General features: G+C 33.9%; 1 protein-coding gene across 4 annotated transcripts in view; it reads right to left on the bottom strand.

The window, feature by feature from the left end:
* The window catches only part of LOC115878464 (FERM and PDZ domain-containing protein 4), a 208,742-nt gene that overhangs the window by 141,039 nt on the left and 52,149 nt on the right, over positions 1-15,554 (bottom strand). For 3 of the 4 annotated variants that reach the window (XM_030894980.1, XM_030894981.1, XM_030894983.1), the window contains exon 3: positions 5,896-5,934. The exons of the other annotated variant lie outside the window; for it this stretch is intronic. In XM_030894980.1, the coding sequence (XP_030750840.1) occupies positions 5,896-5,934 (39 nt within the window). The remainder of the gene's footprint in view (positions 1-5,895; positions 5,935-15,554) is intronic. 4 annotated transcript variants of the gene reach the window in all.

Here is a 15,554-nt window from a genome sequence, read left to right on the forward strand (position 1 = left end):
GCGTCTGTGAAACGCACTGGTTTTGCTTTTAATTTTCGAAAAGTTAATGGTGTCTCCCATCTGCTATTTGTCTGCAGCACAATGCAGTTTCAACGAGTTTCTAGAATAATTATCCAATCTCTCGAAATAACGGAACATCGCGAATGAATACGTAATATTAAAATTTACAAATAAAAATATAATTGTTTTTATGCTTCGTAGTACCAGCTGAACGTGATTTATTTTTTGTCAGACAATATATTTAATTTCTGCAGATTTCTATGATTTATATCAATTAAAATAGAAAAAGTTCAAAATAAAATATATATTTTTTGTAAAGTGTCTTTTATGTCATGAAATTAGGTTCCACTCAATATATTTTTTTAACAAAATCTATACTCAGATGCAAAAAAAACGAAACGGAGAAATTTTTTGTCCAGTTTAAAGTGTTATATTTTTGTTATTTTTAGCACTATTTTCATAAATTTTTGAGCAAGCTGTATATAATTATATCAACTTTAATTCGTAAACTTAGCTTTTTATACACTTTAGTATTTGGCATATTATACAGGCTTTATCGAGCGGTTGTTTTTTTACCTTAACTTTAAAACATCATGTGCAATAATTTTATTTATAAATTTCCCTAAAGTATAATTATACGGTCAGGACCATGACTCCTGAGCATATTGTTTTTTGATTCATGTCAATACATGCTTTGGTTAATTTTTAAGAGCGAAATGAACTGATAACGATCAATTGCCAATTTTTTTTAATTATCATTACTTTTTGATGTAATTTTTTAATATGACGAGATATTTTTGGTGTGGTGACTATTGTCGTAACGTCATATTACACTGCATTGGATACTCTATACTAAGTTTAAATAAAACGTTAAAGACTAACGATACACTCCGGGTTTTAATAAACATTAATAACGATAACAGGACTACTGATATTAAAGAAAACATCAGTAATACTCAAGTATACAAACAGACAAAAAATTGTAAAAAATACCCTAACACTTAGTATTGCCGCCCTAGGCTGCTATAACTGCCTGTATACGTCCGTTCATACTGTCATTGAAGCTGCATATACAGGGTGGCCCATCGAAAACGTTCCGCAGGGCATAACGGTCAGGATATTTATTTTTTCAAAAAATCCAAAAACACGTCAATTTTGTTTGTGAGGGAGACAACTTTTGGCACAAAAATGATTGCAAAATATTCAACCCTCTAAGCGGGGGTGTCATCCCCCAACTTTTTTCAAATGAAAAGGGGGGGGGGGTCAAGTGGCGCCGCAATGAAAAGAGCTTTCTATTCTCTATATTTCTCCGCTTCGTTTTTGAAAATCGGTCGAGTCAGTGAGAAAATATGAAGGATTGAAATTTGAAAAGTTTATTTAAACATTTATCAGAGTAAATGATAATTACGGATAAATTCGACTAATTTGCTATTTTTTCTTATTATTTCTAGATGTTTACGCATTTTTTCACTTGCCACAACGTTGAACGATCAGGTGCGGTAGTTGCTAGATAGCTGTTCTGTGACTTGTACGTTGAAGTTCTTCCCAATATCGTTAAACTGACCCCAATAGAATTTCCAAAAATACCAGCCCACACGTTCAATTTCTGAGGGTTTTGTGTGTGTACCTCGTGAAAACCCCTGGGGTTTTCCTCAGCCCAATACCGACAGTTGTGCCGATTAACTACACCGTTCAAAAAGAAAGTACACTCATCCGAAAAAACACACATTAAATAGGAAATTATTATCATTCGCAACTCGTTCACTCATAGTTTCACAAAATTGAAAGCAACGATCAAAATCGTCTTCGTTGAGTTCTTGTACCAACTGAATTTTGTACGGGTGGAACTTGTGTTGTTTTAATATCCTTTGGAAACATGTACGATTCCCGCCGGTCTCATTGGCTAATTTTCTTGTACTCAGAATACGGTCCATGGCAACTTGGCCCAATACGAATACCTCCATAGCTTCATTTACTACAGGATTTTCCCTCTGCCTCTTTTTATTCATAACGGAACCAGTTTCGCGGAATTTTGCTACTAACTGGCGAACAATTTTGCCATAAAGGTGTTTGTCAGGATGGCGTTCATTGAATACCTGCGCAACCCGATTGCAAACATCTAGAAATAATAAGAAAAAACAGCAAATTGGTCGAAGGAATTTATCCTTATCATTTACTCTGATAAATGTTTAAAAAACTTTTCAAATTTCAATCCTTCATATTTTCGCAACGACTGGACCGATCTTCAAAAACGAAGCAGGAAAGTATAGAGAATAGAAAGCTCTTTTCACTGCGGTACCACTTGACCCCCCTTCCCATTTGAAAAAATTCGGGGGATGACACCCCCGCTTAGAGGGTTGAAGATTTTGCAATAATCTTTGGGGCAAAAGTTGTCCCCCTCACAAACAAAATTGATGTGTTTTGGGATTTTTTGAAAAAAAAAAATACTCTGGCCGGAACGTTTTCGATGGGCCACCCTGTTTATTATGTTGCGTTATGTTTTCCGATTCTTCTTTAAGGACCAAGCGAAGTTCATTTAATGAAGCTGGTACTGCTTCACGATCTCTAACCCCCCTGCCAAGCATTTGCCAAACGTCGAACGTGATGGGCAGTTCATGGTAGCATATAGTTCACAATAATCACCAAAACCGGCTTGTCATATTGAAAAAGAATAATAATTATTAAATAATTTAATTCAATAATACATAATTATTCAATTATTGCGACAATTAATGAATAGCGGAATTATTCGGCATCATAACGACATTCAATTCAGAATGCCGTACAAAGTAAAAAAATACCGGAAGTACCATTGAAAAGTCAAACTTTGTAGTCATTTTTACCCCAAATGACTTCAACAGCTAGTGACTGAAAGTAATTGAATACATTAATCAATCCCGATTTATGTCATATATTAACACACCAAATTTCGTTTTATTATCTGAAAAAAGGTGATAAGAGTGAGCCGATTTTAAAAAACAGCCGGTATAAACAAAAAACGTCTACTTTCAGTAGTAAGAAAACAGGCAGAATTTTTTACAGCTATTTTAATGTCAATAATATCTTATATTTTGTTAACAACAGAAAATCTGAAACAACAAAAATCTCACCAATTGATCTGTATTCTAGAGAAAAGTAAATTAAACTAAATAAAGAGAAAATGTGTACATTTTAACCAGAATTTCAGTTAAATCCTAATATAATTATTAACAGAATATCCCTAGTAACAAAGCTTAAAAAGCAATATATTTGGAAATGTATTTAATTAATTATTGTATGGTAGCTGAAATATATTTTTTTGGAATATATATCAATTTTCACAAATGAACCATAGAATTTATATTGCAATTTCAGATTCATAACCGTTTGTCATTTTTGGTATATTGGCTTCAATTCGCATTTGCCCTTAATTTTGATTTTTATCAAAAATTAACAGTTAAAAACTGATCGATATTTAAATTATAAGTCAAATCAAGGTAAAAATGCATTTAAAGTTACGGGGTAAGAGTAGATCACTCAAAATCCCATATACAGGGTGAGTCTTAAATAAGTGCAAATATTTTCAGGGGCAGTATATTTCGGTAAGTATTGAAAAACGGTAAAGAGAAAATACCTATGTTTCTTTTATCTAGATCTACCAGCCCTTAAAATATTTGTACTTACTTACGACTCATCCTGTATGTGAGATATTGGTGAGAAACAGGGTTAGATGTAAAATTTAAAAATGTAAACAGGAAATGATACAACAATCAAAAATATAAACAACAGCCAAACAATTATTTATTTATTTTAATAATTTTACTAAATAATCAAATCATTAATGGGTATTGTTTTATCAATTTTTCGAAATTACCTCTATTAAAATATATATATATAAACCTAATATATTTTTTAAGTATTAAATTGTTTTATAGAAAAACCTAATCCTCCTGTTCCAAGTTCAATAGACCCCGCAAAGTAATTAAGCATTGTAGACATGAAACAATGTGCTTCAGTACTACGTCACATCTGTTCTAGGCACTTCCTATTCAATTAGCTTCGATATCCGGTTTGGTAACAGAGAAGCTTATAATATCTTCTTCTATCTTGTTTGAAATTTATCGATATAAAATCTAATTGTATTGTATTAGTTATTTTCATCAGTATGATTATTTATAAATGCATAATATATTGGGTTTCTAGGTTTGCCTGTTTGAAATTCTTACTGACATTTCCAATTACATGAATACTTTACAGATGTATCAATAAATCAATACTGGACACTATTCAAAATAAACTCTACATGTTGATTCGCCGTAATAAAGAGGTTTGGAAGTTTATTTCAAAATATACCAGAAAATCAGAAGGTTTACATTTGTTTACAAACATAAAAATACGAAGACCCTTTAGTGAAACTTGAATTATGTGTAAAAAGAGACATTGAAAGTAAAGATTGGATGTAAATATTCAAAAAGATTTCTTTAAAATTGAGCTGAATATGTTATATACAGGGTGAGTTTTCTACGATGTTGTCTATGGGTATCTTGGAATCTACTGGAGCTAGAGAATCGGTCAAATGGGACAAGAATTTCAGTTTTGTGAGGACAAACGTATGCGCCATTCGGATTTTTGAAAAAGTTTATGGCTTAATATTAGCCATAATATGTATTTTTTGAAAAATTACTAAGTTGAACTCAGGAATAGGAAGAGATGGACCAATTGCAAAACAATGGAACATTTCTTAAAATAACTTAAAGTATATGTAAATATGTAGTGATGTCAGCTTCTTAAGTTTTAATTTGTTTAATCTAAATTGGAAAGAACCGTTTAATAAATTATTCTCTCTGTTTTTAAGCTAGAAAACATAATAGAATAAGAGTACCATACCAACTAAGTGAAATTATCCAAAAAGATGGGAATTGACTGTAACTCAGTAATTTGTCTATAAAGACATATATATATCGCTGAATATCTTAAAAAATACGCTTTTTATGAAGTCATGGCCAACTAGGGTTTCCATTAAAAAAAACATATGTTTGTGTCAGGTTGACAGGTTTTAGAAAAAATGACAGGTTTTAGAAAAAATCGGAGAACACAAACTCATTAGGGATGTGATTATCTACAACTTTTTGTCTAAAATAGATTATAATGCAATTAGGAACAATTTTTAAAATAGCCAAAATTTATTTTTTTCGAAATATCTAGTAAGCCATGAACATTTTTAAAAATCTGAAAGGCGCGTATTTATGACCCCACAAAACTGCAATTCTTTCCCTCTTTAACCTACTCTATATCTCTAGTAGTTTCCGAGATCTCCATAGAGAACATCGTAGGAAACTCACCCTGTATGTTAGGGACGAAGATATAAAGATATAAAAAATATTATCAACATCTGGGTGTACTTATTTGGACCATTTTCTCTTTATGAGATCAATGAGGGAATGTCTTAAACCAACCGAACGTATTCCACTAGCAAAATGGAGCGAACACAAGTGCTGTTTTCCAGCTTTCATTAACAATTAATCAGTCAAACTGCTTCAGTGAGAATGTCAGATGAGGCTGCAAAATATGTTATGCAAACGCGCATTATCAGTTTGGTTTGCTGCTATCCTTTTAGTCTAGCTGTTATCGTCTTCTAGACCTGTAGAACCCATAGCTATACAACCAGCGGATATACTGACCAATTTGATATGGCACGAGCCAAATACGGAAATAAAACTTCAAACGATATAATAAACATTAGTGAATTTTGGAATATCTCAAAGCATAGTAAAACGATGATAATGTTCTTTGCAAAATCTGCCTCAAATCACAATTAAGAGGAAGCAATAGAATTATTTTTAAGCTCACACGACATTAGATTAAATAGCGAGTTTTGTTTTGTTTTCAGAAGCATTTCAAAAAGCGAATTCTTACTTTTCAGCTCTTTCTTCAGAAACTGGATATGTCCGAACCCTGCAATATGAACATATCAATAACACATATATGACTATTTTCTCTATATACAGAGAAGACCAGGCTACTAGTAACATAGCAAGTTGCTGGACGAATTTACGTTTACCCGTTTTGCGTTCGTACTCGAGATTGCCGGCTAGTCGGCTGGTCAGGCAGTACGCAGTTGCAGTTGTGCTTGGACGGGTCGGTCGTGACAGACTAGGAATACGACGCGAGGAGTGCCGAGTATTTATTATTTTCATTTTAAGTGTTTACCTTCACTTAAGGTAACATTTGAAATGAAAATACTGAAATATTTATTATTTGAGTATGTTTACAAGCCAAAACTAAAAATAAATAAATTCTCTAAACCCCAAAAAAAAACTAAAATATTACTCTAAATAAGAAAAAGTTACAACAAGTGTTCAAAAGCATCTTCTTGTGCTAGACAGAAGCCTAGGCGGTCGTAAAATCCCTGTCTGATATTGGTTAACATATTAGGGCTAATAGTTTGGAAATCCTCTCGTATTTTTACTTGAAGCTCATCCAGGTTATTAGCCCTATTATGACCATACACTTTGGATTTTACATAACCCCACAAAAATAAGACATTGGGAGAAAGATCTGGTGATCTAGCGGGCTACAAAATAGTTCCATATCCACTAATTAAACGGTTGGGAAAAGTATTGCTCAAATATTCTTGAACAATAGGGGCATTGTGGGCAGGACAACCACCTCAGCAATTTGATTACTTGAAAACGTGAGATTTTAATCCGCGGTAGCACAAATGAACACTTGCTTTAACTCCTGTTCTTCATTAGTCAACACATCAGGCTTTTTATGTTTTTGTGGGAACACGCACTCATGTGTTTCAAAATTATTAATAACTCTTGATACAGTAGGTAAAGATGGAATTGGCATGTTTACAAAAGTTTGTCGAAAAATTGTTTGTATATTCCGATAAGACCTATTTTGGAAATACCATTTTACAATTTGAATTTGCTCACGAACTTCGTAAACATTCATTATTTTACCTAAAAAATAAATTTTACACGAGAACTGTCGCGGGAATCTATGTATTCGTTTAGGCTATTAAAACACGAATAAATACGAATTCTGAAACATTCTTATCACATATCTACCTATTTTTATTTTATCGAATTTTTTCGCCTGCTTTTTATCCGGCGGACGGGTATACGCTAATTCGTCCGGTTCTGCCTATGTTACTACTACGGTGGTCCGGTCTGTACATATACGTTAATATATTGACTAATAGAATACTTTTTTTCTAATACAAAAAACAAAGCATCCTATTAGTCGTCCTAAGATATTAAGAATAATGTCTATACCTTTGTGGGGGATTCATTTCTTAAAAAAATAGTACAGTCAATCTGGCACTTTAACTCTCATCAAATTACCCCCGCTCTCATACTTTACCAGTCGCAAGTGGTCCACTGGAAAACCTTAAATTCGAAAATTCGTATCCCCCCACCGCCCCGTTTTTGAGAAACTCAAAAAAAAATTGGATTCTATTTTCTGGCTGAACCTCGGGCTGAACCGTAGGTCCCACAGAAAGTTTTATGAAACAAAAAATGAAGATAATTAAATTCTCCACACTTTCATCTTAAGTAACAAACCTCTAAAACCTACGGGGACAAAGTTAGAGGGCGCCAAAGTCACTCAAACGCAATTTTTTTATCAGGACCGGATTATTTTAAATTTTTGCTTAATTTAGTATTTTATAATCTTCAATTCAAAGTGAAAAATTTGCTTCATTTTGAGGAGTTCTTTAAAAAGTTTCAAATACATTTTCCTGTAAAATAAAATGGGCAAAACTTATTCATCATTTTTAAAATTTAGACGGGATTTCCTATGTCCAGGTCGGGCGAGGCAACAAACGGTATATAATTGTTATGAACAATGGCTTAACTACGTGTAAATACCGTTTACAATATTAATTTAATTTGCTCTTTTGATGATATTCTTGTTTTAATTTCCTGAACCCCTTTAAACGATATAAACCATCACAAAATTCTTTACGTAACTTTTTTACCGTTTCTAATTATTTCACTCAAAGAAATTTTCTTTTATATCTCGCATAATTACCATGAAAATGTTAGCGTTCTAAACCAGACCAGTCCCAAATCTTATTACATTCTACCTAAAGGGACTTTAGTAACAGGATTTTGGAAATAAACTCTAAATAAATTAAAGAAATTGTATTAATAAAAATAAAATAAGAAATAATTAAATGTTATTATTTGTTAATTAAATTTTAATATTAAATAAAGGTTGAATTTTTATATGAAAATCAAATATCTTTATCAAACTTTTTACTCTTAAAGAAGAAAATAATTTAAAAAAATCGAGAGCTAATTAAATTATTTTAATAAAAATGTCATCACTCTAAAGGAACTCACAACAATAAAAGGATAAGTAGGTACACGATCGTTGACTCATCTTTATTTTACCGTTCAAGATCTTATCTAATAAAAATTATTCTTCCAAGAAGTACGCAATTCAAATATACCACAAACAAGTGTGCTGTATGTAGTTTCTTACACATAACGACTACAGGTATGTGTCCTGGAGACCTTTTTTACAACCTACCATTCAAATTTATCATATTAGATGAGCAGTGCCTTATAAAATTCGGTTAGTTACGAATTTTCTTGGTATTTTATAACCCGTTCTTTTAATAATTTTAAAATTTCCAATTCATATTTTTATTTCACAGAAGTTCACTTACAAAAAATAAATTCTATTTGGCAAAATTAGATATTTTCCTTCATGTACACATATTGTCCTCCAGAAATTATTAGAACTTTTCATAGTATCGAACATACATGTCGGTGGACTTCAAAAATATTTCTACTAAAATTTACGAAGGGATAGGGTAACTTTCCCGTATTTTTTCTTGATTTTTGTGAAAGTCAAATGTTATAGCCCTTATCAAAACATAGGCACCCCATATATTAATCAAATACGGTTCCTAAAATATATGAGAAGTGAGTTTATTTTTTAAAAGTTTCGGTCGTCCAGTAGGTCTTCTGCCATGGGGTACGTTGTTGCGAATTATTATGGCCATTCTGTCGGGGCCCATTCTATTGACATGCTTGTTCCATTCTCTTCTGCTCTGCCTTATCCATCTGACAACGTCGTTTGTTTGGCACTTTTCTCTTATGTCTACATTTCTCTGTCTGTCCCTCAATGGGTATCCAGTTATCATTCCTACGGTCTTCATTTCAGTAGTTCGTAGGATTCTCTTTGTTACTGATGTTTCAGCTCTGGTTTCCGCACCATATGTCATCACTGGTCGTATGCAGGTTTTGTATATTCTTGACTTACATTCTGTATTCAAATGTTTGTTTTTCCATATGGGATATTTAAGATGTCCTGATATTGCGGCAGTTTTATTGGCTTGTTTCCTTACTTCTTCTTCCAGGAATCCTGAGCTTGTAATTTTGCATCCGAGGTATTCGAATGACATTATCTGATCAATAGTTTTGTTTTTTATTACCAATTTGCACCGTAGAGGCTCCTTTGTAATGGTCATGCATTTGGTCTTATTTGTGGAAATTTGCATGTTAAGTTTTTCTGCCTGTCTGTTAAAAGCTTGTAGCATTCTTTGGAGGTCGTCCTCTGACTCTGCAATAAGTACTGCGTTATCGGCATAGCATAATATGTTTACTTTATGCATTCCCATTCGATATCCTAATCCAGTATTCTTGACGGTTTTTATTACTTGATCCATGATTGTGTTGAATAACAGAGGGCTGAGGCTGTCGCCTTGGCGAATACCAGTTGTAGTTCGAAGATGCTGCGTTAAGGTAAAGTTTGTTCTTATTTGGGTTGTTGTGTTTGTGTTTAAGTCCTTGATATGTTCTGTGAGTTCTTTCGAAACATTACTGCTTTCCAAGATGGTGATGATGCCTTTTAGTTGGACTCTATCAAAGGCCTTTGTTAAATCTATAAAATATAGATAGGCTGGAGAGTTATATTCTAAGGATTTTTCAACTAGTTGCCTGAGTATGTATAGTGCATCGGTAGTTGATCGGTTTCTTCGGAATCCTTGTTGTTCCTCGCTTATTGGCACTATTGAGGAGATTTTGTCTGCAATAATCTTAGTCAGAAGTTTTAGCAAGGTGCTCAGTAATGTTATTCCTCTATAGTTTGCTGGGTCTGTTTTATCTCCCTTTTTAAAAATGGGTATTGTTATATTTTGTTTCCATTCTTCTGGTATTTCCTTATGTTGTAATATAATGTTAAACAGTTTTGTGTATTCCTCTTTGATAGCCGTGCCTGCGTTTTTTATTAGCTCGTTTGGTATTTTATCTTGATTAGGAGATTTTCTATTTTTAAGTTTCCTTATTGTCTCTTCTACTTGCTTGAAAGTGATTTGCGCATGATCTTCTGTATTATCTCTTTGGCTTGTCTCTTGTGCTTCCATTGGTCCATCTGTTTCTGCGTATAAGTCTCTGAAATATTTTTCCCACGTATCTTGTACAATTGTTCTTAGTTGTATTGTTTCATTTGTTTCTCGTTTTAAACCCCTCAACATCTTCCAAATACGTTTTTGTGCTCCGTACATATCCGCCTCCATTTCGCTACTAAATCGCTGCCAATATTCTTCTTTAATTTCTCGTACTCTATTATTAGTCCGGTTCCTTATTTCGGTATAGATATTTCGGTTCTCCGGTGTTGGAGATTTCTTGTATTGTAAGTATTTTGTTTGTAAAAAGGGCAAGAATTTTGTTTGTAAAAATAAATTCAAATCGTCAACTCAATAGAAAAAAAAATGTTAAAAATATGAAATGAAATTTACTGAACATAATTAAAATTAGTTAATTAAGCACTGCAAAGAATACAAGCTCAAAAATAATAAGTATTAGAATTAACTACCTGTCATGCATTCAGTTGTTTTCCATGATTCAAAATTGTTTATCATTCATGAAAATTGCTTTTTTTCAAATAATGGATTACATTTTTCGAAAATAATCATAATTTTGTCAAAAAAGTTGAAGAATTTAGGAATTTACCGAGTGGTTAATTTTAACCGTGAATAACTTTTGAAGGAGTAGGTTTATCGAAAAATTGTAAGAGAACTTTTTTGTAGAACGTTCAATTCTGTACAAGAGTAAGTGATCGTTATGGCTGCGAGTGAACAAGAACGGGAGGGAAAAAATATTTGCAAAAAGTGGCAAATTCCCATGTAATTTAAATGGAAAATGAATCGTCTTTGGGGCAAGGTTTATTGTGAAAATTAAGGGTTGACAATGGTCTGTTATTTTTTTAGACAATAAATTAAAAATTTAGAGGGCGTCGTGAGAAAAATGATCAACTTTGTAAATAACGGACACCCTAATATACACGGAATATTGAGGCACTCTGTATATTTCTTTCTATCACTACACCAAAATGTCAGTATACCAAAATAATTTTGACATACTGACATGACACTGAAGAAAAGGTAATAAGTAAAGTTCTTTGGTAAAGTTCATCTTTTAATTTTTGTTCTTCGTAAAAGTTTGATACACTCTAATATAGATTTTCTAAAGTTATTCTTAAACTAATTACGAAAAATAGCAAAGCGTACTCTTCATACTTTAAATAAATATAAATACTTAGTAGGTATAATAACTTACTATATGAATGAATTTTTAAATCCTGCAGCTGAATCTTTGACGTCACAATCGAAGAGATCTCGTAAAATCGATATGAACGACAGTATAATGCATTCCGTTTGCTATTGTTAAAGATAGAGCTTTCCTGTATTTTTTGCATTTCATTAATTTCTAAGTATGTCGACACTATTCAAAACTCATTAATTTAACATTATTACTGTGCAATAAATCATTCCGCCCACAACTGAAGTCCTCGGTTGGAATATAATATTTTCAAGCTAGAGATAATGAGTTTAAATATAAAAAACGATTACTTCGATATGCCTTCAAAAGTATCAATATATCAATGAGATATTGAAAAATCAGAAAGATTGGTTAACAGATAAAGAATACGAACTTTTAATATCTTTCTTAGAACCTAAAAATGCACCTGTCTACCTTTATTTACCATTAAATTTACAGCTGGAAATATTCGTTGTCAATCAACTGAAAAGAGACCGTTTAGTCAACCGAAGAAACTATAGAAAATTGATGTATACTACCAGATAAGAGGTTTCCAAACTATTTTAGTAGACCACTTTAAAAATTTTACTGGTTGAGGTGGATTTTGTGGAAAAATCATGGCGAACACGAGTTCACATTTGCTAGACCAGAAAGCGGACTAAATATACTCACCAAACATGATTTTGAAGAAAAGACAAGGATTCGCATCTCGACAAAGGTGGCAGACGACCCACCACTTGTAACGATCAATACAGTGTAGGAAGATATGGGAACTATCCTCAGGGCCAAGCAGCAAGAGACGTGGCAACACCGTGAGGACTGCGTTACAGCTCGAAGACTATGGCCAGTGGTAGATATCAAAAAGACAAAACAACTACTAGAGCACAAAAAGAACCTAGTACGCATAATTGTAGGTGACTGGAAACGGCCCCACGCCACGGGAGTAAACCTCGTAAGATGGAAAATTTCCAATGGCGACTACTACAGAGAATGCGGAGAGGAAGAAGGAACAAGAGAGCACCTGCTGTGCCACTTCTGGCACTGGAATACTTTATACTTGCCTTAAAACTTTAGGGCAAGGTTTTTTTGAGGGACTAGAGGAAGCAACAGAAGCCATCATCAGAAACATCGGGAACTTTGCAAAGAGCTGGAAGTGCCTTAAGGCAAAGAAAGAATGAATCGAAGGAATATAATTTTAACTCATTTAGAACTGAACTCTCCAACAAAGCTGAAACATGTAACATATAAAAACATATAAAACATTATTATCTCCTAACCTAACCTAACCTTTCCAACGGTATAATAGAGAGAAAGTAAGGGGGATAGGGTCGAAACAAGCGAGATCCTTCCACGTAAGCCTATCCAAGGATGTCACAATTTTCCAGGCAGAAATAACGGCAATCCACTATTGTGTAGAAGAAATAATAAGGCAACAAAGAACAAATCGTTCTGTGGCCATCTTCACAGACAGCCAAGCGGCGCTAAAGGCACTCAGCTCCGCGGTGGTCAATTCTAGACTAGTGTGGGACTGTGTGCGTGCTCTGAATATTTTGGGCGAACGTAGCACTGTTACGTTGGCCTGGGTGCCAGGACACGAGGGTCACAAGGGTAACGAAAAGGCAGATGAAAGGGCCAAGCAAGGCTCATCAATGCCATTCATAGGCCCAGAACCCTTCTGCGGCGTTGCAAAGGCGGTCACGAGAATGGCCACGGAACGATGGGTGGCCAACAAATCTCTAGAATAGTGGAGAAACTCGCCAGGGCAGAGACAGGCGAAAAGGTTTATTGTAGAACATTCGCCAAAATTCACGGTAGACTTGATAAGCAAGGACAGAAAGACAGTCAAAGCTGTAGTAGGTCTACTAACAGGGCATTGTAAGCTCAATAGGCATCTAAAGCTGATGGGATTGACAGACGAAGCTATGTCTAGGTTCTGCCAATCTGAAGAAGAAACGTCAGAACACATTTTATGTCGGTGTGACAGCCTGGCAAATGTGCGGTTCCCGGTAATAGGCAATGATAGGCCATTGCCAAGGAGCTACATGGAGGGTTCAGTCTCCAAGTTGCTAAACTCTGTGAAAAGGATAGGACTGGAGAATGTAATCTAAGGATCAGAAGAGGACCACAATAGATCTGAGAAGGTCGCAGTGGATCAGGCCGAAAGCCACCTCTAAGAATCTAATCTAATCTAACTACAGAGAATGCGGAGAGGAAGAAGGAACAAGAGAGCACCTGCTGTGCCACTTCCGGCACTGGAATACTTTATACTTGCCTTAAAACTTTAGGGCAAGCTTTTTTTGAGGGACTAGAGGAAGCAACAGAAGCCATCATCAGAAACATCGGGAAGAAACATCGGAAAGAAACATCGGAAACATCAACTTTGCAAAGAGCTGGAAGTGCCTTAAGGCAAAGAAAGAATGAATAGAAGGAATATAATTTTTTTTTTGTTTCGTTTCTTTGACCTGTATACTATATATTTTTTGTTTTCACTCTTACATGCCAAGAGTGAAAACAAAAAAAAAGGAATATAATTTTAACTCATTTAGAACTGAACTCTCCAACAAAGCTAAAACATATAACATATAAAAACATATCTTATCTATTATCTATTATCTCCTAACCTAACCTAACCTTTCCAACGGTGTAATAGAGAGAAAGTAATAATAATAATAATTTATCATTATAGCAGTGTTGTATATAAAGCAAATACAAATATTATCGATATATTACTACATCGATCAGCAATATATTTTATACATTCCTAATTCCGACACAGTATGCAGTTACTTTTTGCTAAAAGCTTGCAATATTCTAAAAGACGCGATGTGTAATAACAGCTTACTTCCAACGGTATACGCTTATAGCGCTGGTAAAACCACATTATAATAAAGTAGGGAAACTGCATCTTACGAACATTAATGAAAGAAAAATCCACGTCAAAAGGTTGCTAGTGAAGACAAGATAATGAGATTGAACTGGAAGATCATAAGGATTTTGATATAAAGGAAGTTTGCCTTTGTAGTGATTTTAATATGGACGAAATACTGAAGGTAAACCCACAAGACCGGTTTAATGAGATAGGTGTGGGGCAGATAATAATTTTATTTCACTATTGAATTTCCAAATCCAATAAAATGTCTAAATAGAGGCTCTTGGCTACAGACAACTTATTAAAATCCCTAGGTCTACACTTTGTTGTTTTTGTAACTCCTGTCTTCTGCTGGGAATGGATGACACCCCCGCTTAGAGGGTTGAAGATTTTGCAATTATTTTTGGGGCAAAAGTTGTCCCCCTCACAAACAAAATTGACGTGTTTTTGGATTTTTTTGAAAAAAAAAGTACCCTGGCCGTTATGCCTTGCGGAACATTTTCGATGGGCCACCCTGTATAATACATTTAACATACATAGTAAATACATTTTCTATCGTGCATAATATTAAATATTAAATGAAGTCATCGCTTTTTTCATCTAAAATGGAGTTGTGCTTAGTATGAAACATGAATTATTACCACCGCTCTAGTAGGGAAACATGTTACATCTGGTGAGCTGAGATAAGCACATCACGTAAATTCGTTTTAAATTAGTTCATTAGCCGTCGGATAATCGATAAATTTAGTTTGAACTCCCCAAGTTGTAACTTCTTGGAGCGCTCGTGTTTAAACTGTAAATATCTAATATTCTCTCCCAATATCTGGAACGCATTATAAAATATTCTCCAGTGATTTATTAACGTAAAAAACGTAATAATATTGTTTTATGCTAGAAAAACAAATTCTTCAGGAAATTGTAATACATTGCAAGGCTTTATATTCTCAAAGGCGCTATTGCGACAATAACATGTTTAATCGCTTATTAGCCTGCCGTTTTCGTACTACGCGAAGTACTCATTGTCCTGTTTATCGATGAGGACATAAGGTCGAACTGAAGTTAAAACAGGTTAAGTGTTTACAGATGTGCTATTTAATTCCGAATTTAATACCAGGGTAATTGTCAGAGACTCAGCTATTGCATTT

The sequence above is a fragment of the Sitophilus oryzae genome, unplaced genomic scaffold, assembly GCF_002938485.1.
Source record: "Sitophilus oryzae breed Bouriz unplaced genomic scaffold, Soryzae_2.0 scaffold_1512_pilon_pilon, whole genome shotgun sequence".
In the NCBI taxonomy this organism is placed as follows: domain Eukaryota; kingdom Metazoa; phylum Arthropoda; class Insecta; order Coleoptera; family Curculionidae; genus Sitophilus; species Sitophilus oryzae.